The sequence below is a fragment of the Panthera tigris genome, chromosome C2 (assembly GCF_018350195.1).
Source record: "Panthera tigris isolate Pti1 chromosome C2, P.tigris_Pti1_mat1.1, whole genome shotgun sequence".
Classification (NCBI taxonomy): domain Eukaryota; kingdom Metazoa; phylum Chordata; class Mammalia; order Carnivora; family Felidae; genus Panthera; species Panthera tigris.
The window spans coordinates 74,133,403-74,154,555 of record NC_056668.1 but is presented as its reverse complement, the minus strand read 5'-3'; the positions used below and the strand labels follow the sequence as shown (position 1 = coordinate 74,154,555).

The 21,153-nt window shown below is 37.4% G+C and overlaps 1 protein-coding gene across 4 annotated transcripts in view; it reads left to right on the top strand.

The window, feature by feature from the left end:
* OPA1 (OPA1 mitochondrial dynamin like GTPase) overlaps positions 1-14,269 on the top strand; it is an 85,122-nt gene extending 70,853 nt beyond the window's left edge. For all 4 annotated transcript variants that reach the window (XM_042957030.1, XM_042957028.1, XM_042957029.1 and 1 more), the window contains 2 exons: positions 11,694-11,761; positions 14,140-14,269. In XM_042957030.1, the coding sequence (XP_042812964.1) occupies positions 11,694-11,758 (65 nt within the window). In that variant the 3' untranslated portion in view covers positions 11,759-11,761; positions 14,140-14,269. The remainder of the gene's footprint in view (positions 1-11,693; positions 11,762-14,139) is intronic.
* The last annotated feature ends 6,884 nt before the right edge of the window (positions 14,270-21,153 follow it).

The following is a 21,153-nucleotide window of genomic DNA, read 5'->3' as shown; positions in this document are numbered from 1 at the left end:
GCTGAAGTCAGAAGCTTAACCAGCTGAGCCACCCAGGCGCCCCTCTAACAAAATCTTTAACGTAGTCTTAGGGACATAGTTTCTGCACATTTCTGGAACACATTTTTCATGAGATCTCAGGTTGGCTTCTACTTAACACCACCAATCTTCCCCTTATTGCCATCACTCCTGCTTCTGGTCTCTCATTTATCAGAGCAAACTCAATTTCTCCTCTTTTTCTTCATATTAACTTATTTCAGAAAGGTTCACTGAGAAGTATAAGCAGCATTAGTAAAAATAAAACCTGTGGTACTAGTTACGTTAAGTAGGCCGTGGATTCCAAAGGCTGTATTATAGCAGAACATATTCAGAAAATCACTCTTCTTTGAAAGTTAATCCCCACCTGTATCCAGGACTCTGGCACTTCCCATGTGTGCTTATGTCTGCATTATGTCTGTCCTTCCTTCAAAAGACGCTCCAGTCATCCCCACCTTAAAACTATTGGATTGATTCTTCCATACAGTCTACCTACCTTTTTTTTTTTTTTTAATGTTTATTTTTGAGAGCAAGCACGAGCAGGGGAGGGGCAGAGAGAGAAAGAGAGAGAGAATCTCAGGCAGGCTCCACACTGTCAGCCCAAGAGCCCATTGCAGGGCTCGAACTCATGAACTGTGAGATCATGACTTGAGCTGAAATCAAGAGTCTGATTCTTAACTGACTGAGCCGCCTAGACGCCCTGCAGTCTACCTACGTTTGATCTTGATTCACTTATCCTGAAAAACCTTCAAATGTTTGCCTGCTACCTCCACTCTCAACCGTTCACTTTCTTAACTTTGTAATCTTTTCTCATTTCTACCGAATTTGGTTTTTCCAAGATTGCTGACAGTTAAGAGAAAGCAATCAGCCAGGCGAGCCTCTTATGTAATTGCAGCATTTGGTACTTTGGTATCCAAATCCTGCTTGGAGCCATACAACTGTCTCTTAACATTTGTATAGAGCTTTGCACTTTACAGAATGTGTTATGTCTGTCCATGTTTACCTTGTAAAGGCTTATGAGGCTTATAAGGTATTATCCCACATTGTTCAGATGGGGAAATTAATGTTCATTAAGGGAAGTGATTTAGCCAGTCACATAAATATTTATAGCAAAGCTGGGGCTAACAACATGTGTTAGAGATAGTATCTTTTTAGATTTGTTTTGGGCTTCTGTTCGTCTTTAGTCTTTGGGTTTGTGTTTGTGGGTGACTACAGATAACTGAGGTAATATAATTTGGCTTCCTTTTTTTATATTATTTTCACTGTGCTAGTTTTTAAACCTGTTCTCCTAAACTAATCATTAAGAATCTAGAACATTGAATTTTTCTCCTAAAGACATATGTAATGGTTTCATTCTTCAGATAAATATATACAGGTTTATAAATCTGTGTACTCTTACTGCTTTTTCAATGTTGTGATTTTCCCTTTCTGTAGAAAATAAGAACTTGTGACAAAATTTAAAGGTGATTTTCTAAATCAATGAATATGTAAAACTAATTCTGGAGTTCTTTTCATTTCTCTGAGCCTTATTCTGACTTCTGGACCCAGCATCAGCAGTGATACTTTTCTGCAGGGTTGTAGTAGAAGTAACTGAAAACTTAGGGAATCACCCTGACAAAACATGAATGCCCGCTAGCTCTCCTTGTGACGGGTTTAATAATCATCTGTTGTCCTGATGCAGCATTATAGTTAACAGATACAATTGTATTTCATTTTTGTTTTTCATCTCGCTTAATTCATAACTTTATTAAAACCTGCAATTTTTAGTTCCATATTTTTTCATATACTTTTGGTTTGGTTCATAAATCAGAATTACAGTCTCTGTTCTCATATTCTTTCTTTTACTTTAAAAATTACATTAATGAGCTGACTGTTTAAGAATCATTCTCATGATTCATTCATCTGTTACGCCTCCTTTTAAAGCTTCAGCACTGAAGGTCTTTTGACAAACCAATATTTATAACAGTTTGACAGCAGGATGAGGAACAGCGTTTGTCTTTGTAACAGCTTGAAGAAAGACCCTTTCCAGGACCCAGTCATGCAGTTACAATCTTGACCTCTTTCTTACGCTGGGAACATACATACAGCAGCACCTCCCATGTGTTTTCTTGTCCCATTGACTGTCCATTCACTTCCCATCTGTTTTGCAGTCTTAAAGGAACAGAAGGGGCCCTCTTCTTATAAATCTGTCTTTGCAGGTGATAAATGATGTCCTGTCTCTTTAAGGGCTGCCTGGGTGGTTTTCCTTTTTTTAAAATGTTTCTACTTTCCACCTAACAAAATTCAGAGTAAGATACACTTTTAAGTATAAGAAGAAAATAGAAAAGAAAAAAAATGATGGGTTATTTTAAACCCTTCTTAATTGATTGGGACCAAAAATTTTACTGGTCATTAGGCTAGGCTTTTTTAATCATCTCAACTAATTACCTGAATCATAGTTAAATTTTTTTTTATGTTTAGATTTTTCTATGGAGACAGAAGGAATGCATTCATTTTGAAATAGTGTATTTATTTAAACTTTTTGGGGGGGGGAATAAAGCAATGTATCATTAATGAGTTAACATATAAAATAACTTTTAAAGATTTTTTTTACCATAATTTGAGTTAATAGATATAATTAATAAGGCACATTTTAATTTTTTTTTTTTCAACGTTTTTTATTTATTTTTGGGACAGAGAGAGAGACAGAGCATGAACGGGGGAGGGGCAGAGAGAGAGGGAGACACAGAATCGGAAACAGGCTCCAGGCTCCGAGCCATCAGCCCAGAGCCTGACGCGGGGCTCGAACTCACGGACCGCGAGATCGTGACCTGGCTGAAGTCGGACGCTCAACCGACTGCGCCACCCAGGCGCCCCAATAAGGCACATTTTATATACTGGATACAGAATAAAAATTCATGGGAGATGATTATTAATCTTATGGTAGAATCTAACTTTTACATTAAAAAGACAATCATGAATCCCATAAAAATTTATTATTTTTCTTCCATTGCGGAAAAGAAATGCTTTAAGTATACATATTTATATCATTGGATTTTCTAAGCATTAAGCAGAAATAAAATTTTTTTTCTCCTATGCAGAAATCACCTATAGAAGGTTAATGGGACAAATATTGTCCCCCCCCCCCTCAAATATTTTAAATTCCTGATCTTAAAAGCATTACTAGCATAAGAAGACCACTTTTCAAGTATTATGGTATATTTATGAATCAGCTCTCTAGTGGTACATCTTCTGCGAACTAGTGTGTTAGCTTATTTATTAATTCCCCGCCTATTCCAAAAAGGATTTGAGGCAGCTTGCAAAGATCTATCCTGTGCAAAATGTAAAAATGCTTAATTGGAAAGTTGAATGAAGGAAAGAGAAGGTTAAGGCAATTTGAAATAATGTGAAACGTGGGATAAGATTGGTATCCCCCTCAAAATACTTGGTTCAGGGGTTCTTCCATTTTGCAGGTAACCTGCAAATGTAGCCCTGAGCTTCCTAGACAGCTGAAGCAAAACGGAAAGCAGAGTTGATTATGGGATTTATGGTGGCTGTCAGACAAAGCAGTTGCTTCGTTGAAGCATAGGTGTTCCTGGTACACACACCTGAGAAAAAGTTCATCTCTGCTCACGGAAGGAACACTGAATTATATGATACAGTAAACCAGATGACTACATATGATCATTAATTTCATGGAGCTTTTTACTATAATGTTCCTCATTGTAGGCTAATCACGTAAGCAGTTCTAGGTGAAACCAAAATGACACAGTCCAGATACATAGCTATTTGGCTTATCTAAAGATGGACGTACATAGTATCTAGCATAGTATCTAATATCTAGTGTCCCCCATACAGTCTTCCATAAATATTATTTCCTCTTGCAGCTCTGAGCCTTTTAATATCAGGTAGCAGAGAGTTCAAGGTTTCACGCTCACTGACACTGACACACACCTGGAATGGAGCTGCTCAATTAAGGGCAGATCCATAAGCATTAATAGTTAGCTGAGATGTGAGATGAAATTACGATTGCCATCTACTTATAAAAGTGAAAGGCTTAGTCAGGGTCGAGGCCTAAATGTAAGCTGCTCTATGTTCTTTCATACTGAAGTCTTTGGAGAATTTTAATATATCAAGAAAGTATTTTAAGAGGTTTTGATTATATCCTCCAAAAGAGCCTGGTAGAAATGCTTGCAGTTAGGAGTTAAAAAGAGAGAGGTAGAGAGAAAGCTGAATTTATCCACAAGTCACTTTGAGCTATTTATATATTCATCAGACTTAAGCTGTAATTTATCTCACAGACTTTCTTAAGGCAGCTCTTTCTAAATCATATTATTTGGTGGGGGGGGGTGAGGGTGGGTCTGATTATAGCAAATTTTTTAAAATAAATTTTTTAAAAATGTCATCTTTAATGTTTGAATTATGTATCAGGTGAGTAGATTACTCAACAGTGAGTGAGTGAACAATGAGTTCATGGACATCTATTGCTTAGTGAGTTCTGTGCTAGACTCAGTGATTTTAAATGATGGACTTTTTTGTATGTAGATAATTCATGCAAGCAGTCCCACATTGATTCCTGGGGGAAAAAAAACCAGTATAATCCTGATCTTTCTAAAATGAATTATGTAGTCGTGTGAGAATAATATTGTCATTTGCGATTGAATTTTTACTAGGAGCTTACCATCAAATAAAAAAATACTAAGGAGTAAACAAGACAATTAAGTTTAAAAAGATGTAGTTAAAACATATGATCGGTTAGTATAGTACATTTCAGTCCTAATGTAAAGCATTTTGGGCTTTGAATTCTGGACAGGTTCCCTCATTTTATAGATAAAGAGACCAGGGCTGTGACATGACTGTGGTCATGAAGTTAAAGGGACAGATGGGTCTAGAAGCCTGGTTCTCCTGACCACGTTATCATATAGCTTTTAACTCGTTATGTTCTCATCTTTATAAAATCCATATAAAATTACTACCCCATTGATTATTAGGGTGTAGGGATTTCTAACATTTGTTGTCATCAAACACTCCTTTTGTTATTGTGTACTCCTGTGAAGTCTGTTTTAGAAGATCTGCCTATAGTAATATACTTACATTCGTTTTCATTAGGAACATAGAGTTACAATCCTATCTCCTAATCAACCTAAATAATAATTGTTGCAGAGTAGATGTAATTCTGGCAAAAGAGTTCCATTTGAACTTTTGAAACAAAATAACCCAGAGGACTCTGCTACCACCTTCAGCAGACCCCTAGAAGTCAGTGACCCCACCCAGCTTTGAAATTACCATAGCAGTCTCAGACAGCTTTCCGGAACATAGGAGTCTCCTTTTTCTGTAACGAGCAGAAGTAATTCTGTTCATCCTTGTTAATGAGTCGGTTTAAAAATAATCATAGCTCAAGAAAAAAAAAGAAAAAAGGCTCTTTGTAGGGGGAAAAAAACTACAGGACCAAGATTCAGAAGAGAAGTGTTAGGGGCTCCTGGGTGGCTCAGTGGGTTAAGCATCAGACTTTGGCTCAGGTTATGATCTCGCGGTTCGTGAGTTTGAATCCCGCATCGGGCTCTGTGCTAACAGCTCAGAGCCTGGAGCCTGCTTCGGATTCTGTGTCTCCCCCTTTCTCTGCCCTTCCCATGCTCATGCTCTGTCTCTCTCTGTCTCTCAACAATAAATAAATGCTAACAACAACAAAAAAAAAAATGTTAGATTTGGCTACACACCTTGGATTGTCGCTTTGCTTCTTCCTCTCGACTATAAAAGGTGCACATTTTTTCTTGTGCTAAATCTAAGATTTTGACTACCTTAAATCTTAAGATTTAACGTATCTTTGAGAATCTTAAAGCTTGTCTCTGGTTCACCCTTTCTGTTTGTTTTCTTCCCTTGTTTCCTTGTACTCTAGATAATCCCTTTAAATACGGAACTCCTAAAGAGCACTTACAGTAGGATTGTCTAATAAAAGGCAAGCCTTTTGATGAGCAACATATATTACATGTTAAGAACTTTTTAAAATTTTCAGTCCTTTAGTGAATACTTTTTTACAGCAAAACCTCACCTCCAAGGTGTCCTCAAGTTTCACTCTAAATGTGTATACAGCTTGTTATAAAACAGTTCTGTTAAGGTACATTGTGATCTGTGGATGTGTGGTTTGCTTAAGGTACACTGCATTAGTTTGCAGTTTGTTTTTCATGCTTTCTTTAAAAACATCAAAAGTTGTAAAAGATTTATTTCAGTGCATGTGGTAGTGTTTTGTGTGTGATTCTTTGTTCCTATTCTAAACTGTTATTAACCACTGAAGTGAACCTTCTCCCAGGTTTGGCCTCTTGGTATTCACAGTGTATTCAAAACCTAATTACAGATTAGTCTATATTTGAGACTTTTAGAGCAAGTATCAGAAGATTCAAAAAGAAATTGAGAGTAGCACTATCATTTCATGTGGAGATAAAGAGACCCAAAACATGAATGGATGCCAAGTCATCTGAAGAAAAAAGAGAAGGACCTTCATTCACTGAGAGGGGCGGTTTATGAGGTGGGGATTATGGGAATATTCATGACTCAATCAAGAAGCACAATGAATTGATGTCTGAAATAGTTCATCTTTTAAGTAAACATTGGATAAATGGCAAGTAGACTCAGTATTCACTACAAGTAGAATTGCCTATTTCAGAGCAGAAATAGCAGTTCAAACAGAAATAGGAATTTGTTCATCCCTTCCTGAGTTGGTTTAATTTATCAGGTTAATCTGAAATTTTATAAGAGTTCTCCAACTATAAATATTTAAGGCAAATGTTTAATAGAAAAAGGAGTTTGCTTTATAATTACCCTTTGCTAACCTGTATGCACATTTCTGTGGGCAAGTAGTTTCTAATGGCAAAATAGTTAAGTACAGTAAGATTTTGGGACTTGAAAACACTTTAACACTGGGACATTAGTGTTTGGAAGGATCAGAAAGTAGAAAGTTTTAGTTGCTGACATTCAACTTTGATTTTTATGAATAAGTCTTGTTTTCTGTGTGCAGCCGGATGGCATAGTTAGTATATAGGAAGTGCTGAAGACTTTTATCAGAATTTGAAATGAAGGAATTCAAATATGGGAAATAATGCTGTTTATTATCTGTAATATAGCTCCTTTGCAAAGAATGAAAGCAATATACTTTCTAAAGCTCTCTCTGTGTGTGTATGTGTGCAGTCAGCATATTTTGGTCTTCTGAATAAGGTGAAATAATTAAATTGAAATTTCTCTTTCCACTTACTGTATTGTGAGACCTGAGTATTCTCTGTCCCGTGTTGCTTGTGTGGTTCGAGTGACCCACCAGCTTTCCTAGATCTTCATTGTCAATGTGTATGTACCCTGCCTTCTGTTCCCAGGCTGGCTCCACACCTTGTGCTCCTGGCTTCTGCCCTCTTGGTCACTGGTATAACACCCAGGAAGTCTGTTGAGTGATTTTTTTTTTTTCTTGATAACCTGCAGCCTTTGTTTTCTGTACCATATTTTTGGGAATTTCATTTATCGTTTATCAGGTATTTGTTGAGCATGTGTAGTGAGTCAGACATTGTTGTAGACATTGGAGATGCTGAACTTTTTTTGTCCAGTTTCATACGTTTGTATTGTTTTCCAAGGGTTTTTTCAAATATATTTAGGTAATAATATTTATTATACTTTTCTTAGTTATTCCTAGGCACAGAACTACTTAGGAAGGTGCTTGGTAACTATTCCATTCCCTCATTTTTACCACAGTATGTCTTATCTCAGGTAAAAGGTAAAGCTCACAACAAATACCCTTCAAATAATAGCATTTGTTTTGTTACCATTTAGAGTCTGTATCTGGTAGTGGATCTAGTATGTTTCCAAATCAGAGAAACGTGCACAAAGCTAACTCTGCAGGCTTCAGGTCCTTGTCTTCTGCAGGGACACCTTCAGGGCTGTATGAAGACCAAATGAAATGTGGGATTTAAAATCACCTCAAACATAGTAGATACTTCATAGACTCAGCATGAGGTAGGTAGGAAGTGATCAAGGAATTCTTCTCAAAGGCAAGATAGCATCTGTGTCCCCATATCACTGCATTAAGTACATTGTATAAAATGAAGGAACAAAGAAATGGATTTTTAAATTTAGTGTAAAAAGAGTACATTTATCACAGTTATTTTTTCTTTTTTTTGTTTTTTGTTTTTTGTTTTTTTGTTTTGTTTCTTTGAGAGACAGAGAGAGAGAGAGAGAGCGAGCATGGGAGCAGGGGAGGGGCAGAGGGAGAAGGACAGAGAGAGTCTTAAGCAAGCTTCACACCCAGCACAGAGCCTGACGCAGGGCTCTGTCTCACAAGCTTGAGATCAGGTCATGAACGACAGTTAGAGTCAGACGCTCAACCGAGTGAGCCACCCAGGTGCCCCTTCTTTTTTCTTTTCACATTCACCTCCACCCTCTCCTCTCTTCTCCTCTCTTCTCCTCTCTCCCTGTTACCTCCTAGTAACTTACTTAAATGCCCTTTGTGTCATTTTTGACATTTCAGAGTATGTTGGCACGGTGCCCTGATATTCTAGTTGAAAATATTTTGTAAAAACAGCTTTTTAAAAGGAAAATTTGGCAATTTTATTCTGTGGTCTTCTTATTAATCAGACAGTCTTTTAACTTTTATTTAGAAAAAAACATATCGCTTATCTCTAATTTTATAAGAATTTGAATTTGATTCAGACTTCACAGTTAGACACCTGCATCAGAGTGGCTCTTGGTCTGTCAATACAAGTAGATCTTGCTCTGAACTCTCTCTTCTGAGTGATGCTACTGAGCCACCCAGTCCCAGATTGTGCAGCTGAGGATGGAGGTCATGGACAGGGCAGAAGGATGGACAGAGCTGGCCCTGCTTGGACTCAGGTCGTGGAGCAAACAGTCAGAATTCTTCTCATGCAGTACACCTTTCCCAAGTAGTATAGCTCAGTGAGATGGTTAGAGGAACTGCCATGGCTTTAAGTACCTGTTTTAGATTTCCATATGTTGTGCTATTTAAGCCAGATGATTTTTTAAAAATTTTTTTTAATGCTTGTTTATTTTTGAGAGAGAGAGAGAGAGACACAGCGTGAGCATGAGTGGGGGAGGGGCAGAGAGAAAGGGAGACACAGAATCTGAAGCAGGCTCCAGGCCCTGAGCTGTAAGCATAGAACCCGACTCAGGCGCAAACCCACAACTGTGAGATCATGACCTGAGCCGAAGTTGGATGCTTAACCGACTGAGCCACCCAGGTCAGATGATTTTTTAAATACCTTGTTCATTTCCAAAATTCTGTCAGACAATTTAGAAAACTCTTTTTCTCCTACTGTCCCCTTTTTAAAAAAATTCTTCAGTTGATGAACTGCACTATGTAGAGCTCTCTAAATACTCATGAAGAAAATAGGTGAAGCTCTTTCTAAGCAACAAGATGAATTAGTTTTAAAAATAAGAATGTGGCCTTATTTTGAGAAAGGAAGTATGTTTACCAGTTTGTTGACTTAAAAAATAGTACAGATTGCCAAAAAATACAGATTAAACTTCCAAGAGATAGGTTGGAATTATAGGTTGGGTTTCTCTAGTTTACTTTTACATAAAAGGAATTATTGTTGTCTCTGCGATAACTGTTATCATGTTTGCTCAGTAAATAGTTGAATTAAAACAGTATGGCTTTTTTTTTTTTCTATATAGATTTGGTGTTAGTCTCAGACTAATACCAAGAAGTAGTAGTGTTAAATTGCTGGGAAATGAAGATGAAGACATTATGTTCTTTATATGCAGCCGGATAGACTTTGTCGAGTTCCTGCAATGCTCATGAGAATTCATAAAAAGGACAATTCTTCCTTTTATTGGCTGCTCATCAAAACTGCTGTCCCACTGATAGAAAGGAATACTTTATGTCTTCAATTGCAGATTATTTTTAAATATAAAAGATAAAATGTTGAATATTAATGTACTTTATATGATTTTTCTATAGATGTAAAGCAGAATGCTTTACAGTTTTGCCTCTAGATCAATAGCTTTGAACCAGTCACTTCACTTTAATTGGTAATTCCCACTAATATATAAAATTGTGTTAAAAGGACAAATATATATATATGTTTATTTATTTTTGAGAGAGAGAGAGAGAGAGCGCACAAGCAGGGGAGGGACAGAGAGGGAGACACAGAATCTGAAACAGGCTCCAGGCACTGAGCTGTCAGCACAGAGCCTGACGCGGGGCTCAAACTCAAAAATTGTGAGATCATGACCTGAGCTGAAGTCAGACGCTCAACCCACTGAGCCACCCAGGTACCCCACCACAAACTATATTTTAGGAGGCCAGTGCCTTCTCCATTAGGCTACCGGGGCATCACAAACTATATTTTAAAATGGGAGTTGCATGATTAAGTAAGCAATGAAGTAGAATAAATCATGACTTCCATTTTTTGCATATTGGGAGATTGACATGTCCTGTGTGTGAATAGTTTGTATTTGTGAAAGAAATCTTTGTATTTCAGAGAGAAGTTATAGATTTTATTTGGAAGTCTGCAAACATGAAAACATAAAATCAAATAAAATAATGTAAATCTGTCTTCAGTGACTTTGAGGTTTTTGTTGTTGTTGTTTAATACATTTTTTAATGTCTGTTTATTTTTGAGAGAGAGAGCACAAGCGGGGAAGGGGCGGAGAGAGAAGGAGACACAGAATCCGAAGCAGGCTCCAGGCTCCGAGCTGTCAGCACAGAGCCCGACGTGGGGCTTGAACTTAATGAGCGGTGGTGATATCATGACCTGAGCCACAGTCAGAAGCTTAACCATCTGAGTCACCCAGGTGCCCCTGACTGTGGTGTTTTTAAACTTTATACATTTATAGCTAGGAAAGTACATTTGTATGTATTTTTAAAGTGTTATTGCCCTTTTAATACTTGTTGCAGATATTTTCTACAATTTCTTTTGTCTTTTAAATTTAGGACATTTTGACATATAAAGTGTACATTTTAATGTGATCATACTAGTAATCTTTTCCTTTGTAGCTTTCTCCATTTATCCTAGAAAGTCTTTTTCCAGTCTAAGGCCTGTTAGATACACTCCTGTATTCTTTTTTAATTCTTAAAAATGGTTTCATTGGGACACCTGGGTGGCTCAGTTAAGCATCCAACTCTTGATTTCGATTCAGGTCATGATCTCATGGTCATGAAATCAAGCCCCACGTCAGGTTCCACACAGTGTGAAGCCTGCTTGGGATTTTCTGTCTCCTTCTGTCTCTGCCCTGCCTCCAACTCGTGCTTGCTCGCTCTCTCTCTCTCTCAAAAGAAATAAACATTTTTTAAACAATTGTTTCATTATTTTATATTCTCCTCTGTTGCAGATATTGCTAACCGAGTCCTTGGTTGGACTCCAGAGAATCTGAGAACTCCTTAAAATTCTATATGCAATGATGTATGTGTCTATACGTACATTTTTCTCTGTAACATTCCGTAATTCTTATTACATTCTTAGCGGGGTCAGTCACAAAGCCCATATTCCTCCCCTTTCCAAAAAATTGTTAAGAGCTACTACGACAATCCATTTGAACATTTTTTGGATATAAGGTGATACGTGATGCTAAGGTAATTTTTGTCCCTTTTCCAAAATGGTTTAAGTATCCCAGACAGTTTATTGAATAATTGTCTTCAAAGATTTGTGATGCCTTTGAAAATAAATTCACTTTTAATTAATTTAATAATCTTTTTATCTCCACAGAGAAAGTTAGAGAAATTCAAGAAAAACTTGATGCTTTTATTGAAGCTCTTCATCAGGAGAAATAAATGGTAATAAGTTAGTAAGAGCCTTTTTACTGCATTCATACTGACTAAATGCAAAACATATACTTTTTAACTTATTATAGTTTGTCATTGTACATGACTATATCCTGCTTGTTCCTGAATAATAATTTTAATGTAATTAAATAATTTTAAAGGCAGGAATCTCTGAAATTAATTCTAAATTTCATATGTACAGTGTTCCTCTTGAATATTTGATTGCCTTCGGGGTGAACTAAAAATATCCTCTAGAACTAATTTTGAACAGAGCAAAAGTAAACAAAGCTAAGATATTTCATAATATGCATGTGGCTCATAAGTTTTCTGCATGTAAATAATCAAACTGTAGCCTTCATTATTTTATTTCTGATTGTTCATATTGAGTGGACAATGATGTGTATGTTAACTTGCAAAACATTTTATTTGGCTTGACTAATAATAATTGTTCTTGATTTTATTCTCATGTTTAAAACCATTTCTCCTGTTTAAAGTAACTCAGATAGCCTTAGAATGGAGTACTCTTCTGAATGTGTGGACTCTTATCTAATTCTGTAGTCTGGCATTGTAAGCATGTTCCAAATAAAGTATTGTATATTTAAATACAGATTTTCCGTAGTAGCATAGTAAACTGCTAATTACTGCTGAAGAATTATAATTAGTAAGTCTTTTGCTTTTATTGAAGAAGCTGAGAAAGGGAAGGTGCTCTAATTAAGACATTATCATTTCTTTAAGATATTTAATTAGTCACTTTATCTGTGAGCCTTTCCCTGTAGGCAGCCTGCAACACAGAACTGGAAGGAGTATTAAAGTAAAACATTCCCTCCCTAGCTGCATTCATTTCAGAAAAGGCCCTGTGACCAAACTACGTGTTTTCCTGTAAGGGAGGCACAGTACATTTGAGAAAGCAAGCCAGAAAAGGAAGTGCACCTCAGACCACTATCCCTCAGAACAGCATACCAGCAATAAGTGAGAGAGGAAGAAGTTAGAAAGCTTTCCAGTAATGTTTTATTGCTTGGTTTTGTCTCTCTCCCCTAAGTTAAGACAGATGTATACATGGATGTACACAAAAATGTATCCAGAGAGTAAATATCAACCATCTTTGACACAGTCCAAAAAGAATTCATTGTTTTCAAGTATCTGTGTTCATAAATGTTTTATACAACTTCAGTGTATGAAAATTTCCTTTTAAAACCATAAAGTTGTTATGATACCTTCCTCCTTGTCATACTTCCTATCAGTAATTCATGTTAGAAATAAACATTTTGAGAGCCTTCTTGATTTGGAGATTCTCCTCTTCAGCACCAAAGTTCACTTGATATTTCTGTTTGTAAATGTGGTTTTGGGGGGAAGAAGATTCATGAAAATCACAGAAACCCCATTAAAAATATAAGCTTCATTTCTCTCTTTAATGAAATGAAGAAGCCTAAAGGCAGCCATTGTTTTACATAATAGTGTCACTACCCTGAACTGGTTAGTGTGACATCTAGTGTTACTGTTGCTATTGGGAACATGCCTTTTCCTGCCAGAGAGTCTGTCTCAAGTGGAGGCCAGGGTAGTCGTAAGAGCTAAGTTGTGATAATCTGTGTCTATGAGGAAACCATCCCAGTTTTCTTTGTTCTTTACTTGTCTTTAGTCTCCACAGCCCTTCCTAGCCCTTGGGTTTTATAACCCTTTGAACTATTTGAATATTGGAAAGATCAACGATTTTGTACCCTGAAAATCCAGTTAAAAGAATAAATGTGGCAAAATTGTAGCCTTGCTTCATTTTGACCATTTTATAAAGTTACCAGTCACTTTAAAGAATAGTTTTTGTGTGTGTGTGTGTGTTTTAAGTTCATTTATTTATTTTGATAGAGAGCGAGAGCAAGGGAAGGGCAGAGAGAGAGGGAAAGAGAGAATCCCAAGCAGGCTCTGCAGTGTCAGCACAGAGCCCAATGCAGGGCTCAAACTCACTAACTCTGAGATCGTGACCTGAGCCAAAACCAAGAGTTGGACTGAGCCACCCAGGGGCCCCTGAGGAATAGTTTCTTAATGATAGTTTTAACATGTGTTGAGTTCTTCAACCTGATAGTTTTAAGTAATTCATTCTGATAATTGCTGAAGATATTTATACCCAGCACAGCCAAACACAGATTCCTTCTACCAATCAATTTTAATATGTTTTTAAATTTTCTCTGTAAAAAACTAATGACAGTATTTTTTAATTCACACATGTTTAATAAAATTGTCACATTGTTATAGTAGGTGATATTTTAAATTTCATAAAACTAGCGAACAGGCAGTTAAGCTTCAGTATTTTTTTATGATCATGCAGTAATAAAGTTTATTTAGAAATTTTGCATTTGTCTCCCCATACCTTAATTTATCAAATGTGTTTATTTTTACAGAATCCTACTCATAATATAATCACCTCCGCATACATGTGAAGAAAGAAAACTCCAAAGTCTTTTGTCCTGCCTTTTTTCCTTCTGCTATTCCACCTTTCTAAACATGAAATAAAGTCATGGGGTAAAAATACTTAATGCGTATCAGAGGCACTTTGACCATCAGTTGCCTTTTGAATGCACGAAGAGTGGAAATGGCATTAAAATCCTATCTTATTGTATTGAAGTGACACATTGAGATAATACAAGTGGTGTGGCCGTTAGGTTGAGCCCTTGACGATAAGAAACTTGCTCTCCTGCTTGTGTCATTTGTGGTGGCACTATTTGTGGTGGCACTCGTTCACCTAATTCATTAGCCGGTGCTGCTCAGTGTCCGTTTCTTCTCTGGGGAAAAAATGCCAGGTGTTGTGAAAAGCTATCAATTGTATATAAAATGATGGTAACCCGCTAACTTGTTGTCTGTATCTGTAAATGTTCTTCATCCAGAAACTATCTGATTATGAAAATTCAGTCCACATTTATCATGTGAAAGAGAACTCGTAAACAGAAGAACCCCTCAAATAGGTTAATTTGGATTGCAACAATTCCGTGTGCATTCAGTGGAAGAGAGCTCAGCCTTCCCTGACAGCTTAGAGAGCTGCCTGGGAAGCTAACTCAGCAGCAGCTTACCTGTTTGCTTCAATGGATGTTTTTGTACTTTCTGTCTCCATTTGAAGTTCATTCATTTTGGATGTGGTATAGGTGAGCAAGGTTTTCGGTTAACTTTGCGGGGGGGTGGGGGTTACCTGTTGACAGAGCTGTTGGATTGAGACACAGGATAGGGAAGATAAAGAATAATCAGTTGACTAGTTTTATTAGACTGTCAAGCAGTTCAGGGAGGCAGCAGGAAAAGGCTCTTTCATAAGAGTGCATTATTTCAACAGCATGTTAACCATCTCCCTCTTAGCTGAACTTTTAAAGAGAAACATAAAATTGGATTCATTGCAGTTCAGTTACAATACCTTCACAGCATTTTTGTGTGTGTCATAAATACTTTTTTATTGGCTAAAGGACTTTAAAGCAAAGAAGTATACCATTTTTGACTTCAAATGTCTTTCTCATTTATCTCTGCTCTTTGCTTCCATTTTGTTAAGCCTTTAGTATTCTAATAAAAATGCCCATTGTGGACAGTTTTTTACAGTTTTTTGGAGGTTTTTTTTTTTTTTTTTTTTGAATTCTGTTTTGGTAACAGTTCCCTTGCTACCCTACCTTTTTTTTTTTTTTTTTTTTTTTTAGCATCCATAGCATTGTGATTTCTCTTGAGATCTGATGACACTTAATATATAAGGTTGGAAGGGTAGCGCAAAATATTTCAGAAATCAAGAGTTCAGTATATATTTGTTTTATACTGTTTGATAAGATATGTAAATCCAGGTTTAATCGGCTGGTAGCAGTGTATATTGTTATTTGGTGGATGAGGAGTCTAGAACATTTCATGTGTCTTTCAGCTCTAGGGCTAGTAGGGGAACAGCAAGGGAGTACCCTCCCACGCCCCCCGCCCCGGGTGTTCTGTGCTGAATGTAGAGGTGACCTCACTGGTAAACTCTCTCTAACCAGTGCTGCTTGCTGGTAACCCCTCATTGAAGCAGACACCATGTAATTATTTTTTTTGTAGTTGTAAATCATAACCACTTTACAACTACAAATCTATTTCCAAAGAAATAGGACCGTGTTTATTTGTATGTGCTATGGATGGGGAAAAAATGCCCTCAGCTATAATGTGTAGATTTTTTCTAAGCTAAAGGCTGATGTTCAGTGAGACCTTTTATCACATCCCTTTGTATAAATTTAAGAAACGGGGATGGAGAATCTTCATTTCTCTGAGATCAGTGTTTGTAATTTAAACATATAAATAGATGATTAAAAACCCCAAATAAGAGTCCAGACCTCCCACATCCCCCACAGTACATGTAGATGTTACATGACTTCTTTCTCCCGTGGACTACATACTTTTTTTTTTTTTTTTTCCTTTTTAGCCTATCTCATTCTAAGCATGCCTTTTTTTTTTCTTGAAAGCTAGGTTGATGCAGATGTTATTAAAAGAAAAAATAAAATTCGGATTCTCAACAGTAAACCCTGTGTGTTGTGTCTGTAGTTCAAAAATTACAAATGATTCAAATTTAAACAGATCGCTTCAGAAATTCAGCGTACAGGAGTTAAATTCTAACTAGACCAGGAATCCTTTGTTTTTCAGGTCAGAATTTGCAAAGAGTAGCGTGAACAAAGCTCTGTATGGGAGACTGAGCAACTGTAAATAAATTAGATCTAAAATTTACTCGGTCAGGGTATCAGTTTTAAGAATCCGTACTCATAGGCAGTGCACAGTGGGAAACAAGTGGTCCTCGCTGCTTCAAGTTGAATCAGCTGAGCTATGGCCACAGGTGAAGCAGTCAGCCTTTCTTAGGAGCTTAATTACATTCTCTCCTCTTTGCATTATCGCCCCTTTTCAGGCTTTACTCCAATGAACTCCTTCCCACAAATAATGTAGCCCCAAGTACAAATGAATAGCATAAAAATGAGGAGGGAACATTGCAGAAAGCGGTGCTTCCTAACCTTATAATTTGGGAGTTTTACATGTGATGAAGAGAGAGCATAGGCTTAAAAGACAAATTCCTTAGCTAGTTTATAATCTTATATTTATTTTAGATGTATCTATTTGCAAAAAGAAGGACGACATTTTAGTTTTCCAGTAAGAGGGATCAGAATGATGCTTTTTATCTCTGTGCTTTTTATCTCTTGTTGGCTGTAGTTTCAGGTTCTTTAGCAATATAGAGATGTGCTTGCAGATATACTCACTTTTGGATGATCGTGGCTATGTGTTCAAATATTTAAAACATAACTTTGTTTTTACTTGTTCACTGTGAATGAACTCTATTTTTTAAAACCTTCACACTACATGTAGATGTTACTGCGGTTTCTGTTTTGCCTGTGCTTTTAATCTAAGGTCATTTGTGTAGATTAGTAATTAAAGTAATTTAAATCATGTTCTAATTCTATATTGGAGAGCACCTTCTACGTTTTCTCTGTATTAACGAAGGGCTGAGAGAGAGCGAGACCTTTGCAGTATAACCAAATTCATGGTCTGATAAGCCTCTTAATGTGGCTCTTCTCTGAATACTTACATTTCACATGCTTCACATTTCACAGCTGTAATCCATGGTCAAACAAATGCCTTTTTTTTTTTCTCGTATCTTGATACTTGTCAAGCATTTTGGTATTTTTCTTTGATAAAATTCATTAAAAATGTCTTTTAAGTGGATTTTGCTGCCACGGCCGTCATTTTCATTAATGATGCTAGCATGTTCATTCGTACAGGAGGCTTACTAAAACGTCATGCCTAAGTCTTAAAAGGGAAGGCAGCTTAAGGATCTCTTCCATCTATCACCTTTTTATGAACACCCATTTCTCATTTTTGTTTTCTTCCCAGAACTTTGCTCGTAAAGGATGCTTATTAAATACTTGTTGATCACTTGGTATGTAAAATAAGTCAGAGTGTAGGTGTACCTTCTCCAAGATTTCTATGGCTGGCCGAAGTCAAAACTAGGGAAAGACTCAAAGTCATGATTGCTGCAATAAGTAAGTACATGGTGGCTGGAGTATGGTTTATTTCTGGTGAATAAATGTCAGGAGACTCTGAATTCCTTTGGACGGTTTTATAGAGAAGAACACATTTCAATCATGTTAGCATGTATTTTACTCACCACTGTTAACAGATCAGTCTTAGGATGAGGTGCAAAAAGTAGTTCGCGTTAATTTTTTACCCTTTGTACATTTCAAGTTCAAAATCTTCATGTGTCAAAAAAGCTTGAAGAATTTAATAATTTGGTTTCTTTTCATGCTTCCAGTTGAAGCATTAGTAACTTTTTAAAAATCATTACTTTTTTTAGTTGAAGTACAGTTGCCATGTGATGTTAGTTTCAGGTGTGTGAAGAATTCTCTTTATCCAAGTCAAGTAGCGGTCATGCGCTTGTAAATAATACAGATGTATTGTTTAACCGTATTACAAAATATATTTTAAAATAAGCATACCCAATTTGTGATAACTAAAATGGTCACTTCCTGCCCATATTAAACTAAGCAGATAGATGCGGAAAAGATGAGTGCAACAAAAATTGTCAAAGATTAAAAAGCAGAACAGTATCGGGGCACCCGGGTGGCTCAGTCAGTTAAGCGTCTGACTCGGTTTTGGTGCAGGTCATGATCTAACTGTTTCGTGAGTTCAAGCCCCATGTGGGGCTCTGCACTCACCGTATAGAGCCTGCTTGGGATTCTCCTTCTCTCCCCCTCTGTCTCTACTCCTCTTCTGCTCACATTGTCTCTGTCTCTCTCAAAATAAACAAACATAAAGAAAGCAGTATCGGGAAAGTTGAAATGTGAGTGATCTTTACCCTGAAAAAGACAGTTTTATGAAGTAAGAGTAAGGAAAATGTACATTATAAAGCACTGGATTAAATACACATCTTGAAATGATAGAGTTGAGTTACTACGAGCTTGAAAATTGAGAGCGAGTACAGGAGCACTCCCTGAGATTCTTGAGTTGGTGTTCACGTTCTGTAGGACCAGTGCTGAGGTTCTTTGGGGGTCAAGTCACTGAGGAAGAAATAACTTTTAAATGTTTTTAAATCCATTGTCCCTTCGTTCTTTGTCGTAAAGAATTCTTAACCTGTTTTGTTTTTAATTAGTCTAGGTGTTAGCCTGGATCCTATCTAGGTATTTGAGAAAATTCAAAAATCTAGGGGGTTTTGTTTGTTTCTCAAAGTTTTTCGAGAGCGTGAAAGTGAGGGAGAAGGGCAGAGAGGGAGAGAGAGTCTTAAGCAGGCTCCACACTCAGTGCCAGAGCCTGATGTGGGGCTCGATCCCATGACCCTGGGATCGTGACCTGAGCTGATATCAAGAGTTGGATGCTCAACTGACTCAAGTACCCCCAAAACCTGTGTTATAAAAACCTGTAAGCGTGAGGCCCCACTGTAGACCCAGTCATGCTGTGACACTGTCAGCTGCCTCCCACAGAGGGGTACCTAATGGCTGGGTTACGAATACAGTTCGCACTACTTAATGTTGGAAGCAGCATATCTGTTCTGCAGCTTACTTTTGGAGTGACAGAATCACATAGCAACAGCACGGAAATTAGAATTTTATCCACTTGTCAGAAAATACAATCATGGTTTACATGATCTAGCAGCGCTTGCCAGCTCATGAGACCTCTAACACTGGTGAGACAGTATGTAGAGAATAGGCTGACTCCACCTCCTTGCTTTCCTCAAGTTTTTCTGAGGATTGGCCAAATTGTCAGGAAGCAAGACTGCCTGGATTACTGACACTCACTTACCTCTTAATTTCTCTAATATGCCCTTGGCTTTCACAAATGCTGTGTGATGTACCCACTTGCAGAAAACACACAGCGTCTTTTGCAGAAGTAAAACCTAAGGACGTGTCTCTCTTATCGTTTAACTTCATTAAAGTAAGGATTACTAGACACTTCAGGGCCAGCAAAGCTTCCCACTCCTGATAAATGGATATGCCACTCTCCTTCTGTCAAAGAGAACTCAAGACCTTAACCTGTTTCTTTACTTCAGCTGCCGGAAATGCTGAAATTAATTGACCTTTTAAGGAATTAACCTATCCATTCTCCTGCATTCCAGTTTTGGTTTGAATCTCTCTTCTCCATATGTCCTAACATGGAAATAGTCCCCCATCGTTAACGAAGTGCAGTGCTTACTACTTCTCCATCAAGAGGTGTATTTGTCTAGGGAGCTCAGGTCGGAAGTTCCCACACTTGCACCCGCCTTATCTGTGCCTTGAGAACACAGCACACACCCAATTACAATAGGGAACCTGCCTCCTTGAGTAACACCAGCAGAAGGAGGAGGTGCCTGGTGTGTGTTGGGAGAAAGGTGCAGATATAACACACATTACTAAGGGCTCATTACAAAGGCCTTTGCAGGACTGAGCACACAGCAGAGAAGTGTACTGTCACTGGCCGTTAGCGTTTTGGGATCCGTCTAGAAACCCCCGAAGCCTTTTTAATGGGCAGTATCCTATCTTGGCAAAGATTGGTCCCATGAAATTTTTGGTTTTTCTTTTAAATTTTGGAGTCAAGAATCTAGAGCAAAGGAACCAGTATGTCTTGTGTTTTGCATTCATCATCACAGGCAGTATTATTTCCACGTTTTGAATGAGGAAGTTGGCTCAGAGAAGTTGTAAGTAACTTGCCCAAGGTCATTCTAGTGAGTAGCAAAGTCTAAATTCGAAAATAAGTCTGGTTACAAACCTGTGCACACTTTGCAAAATAGGCCGCCTCTCAAAAATACTTTTAGAACAGTGAACTTATTTATGAAATCAGGAGTACGCTGGGCACTGACACACCTAGAAAGTGTACAAGGATTAACCCTAACTGTGTGAAGCTGTTACTGCACTATAAGAATGGGGGTCCCTACGGGGTCCTAGGGGACAAGGTGATACTGAGATTCAGGGGGCTCTAATCTCATGTCTGCCCCAGATCTCAGATTTCAGGAGTAGAGGTGAGTTCTTTGTGATTTTTTCCTCAACATGTTAATCATGTTAATTTTTCCTTCTTACCTATGCTGATTCTCTAAATTTTTTGGAGTTAGCCCAACTGTTCAGATCCCGAATTATTTTTACCCCAATTTTGAAAACCTTGACTGAAAATTTATATTCCCAAATTTTGACTGCCTTTCCATTTCTAATAAATGTAACACTCGAAAGAAAGTCTATTTGCAGAAGCTTTTACAATTTTAACTAAATTTATTTTTAAGACTATCATATATATAAGTTTCTTGGCCCGAGAGTTTCTAGTTTCCCAGGACTATAGGTGTGGAAATAGATACTTTTCTTGCCACCTTTCTCATGAGTTTATCCTTTCGTGTATCAGATCATCCTTAATACGAGTGCTTAATTGAACACCCCCGCCCTCCGCTGCCTCTGCCATATTGGGGGCTCTCAGCACCAGCAAAACCA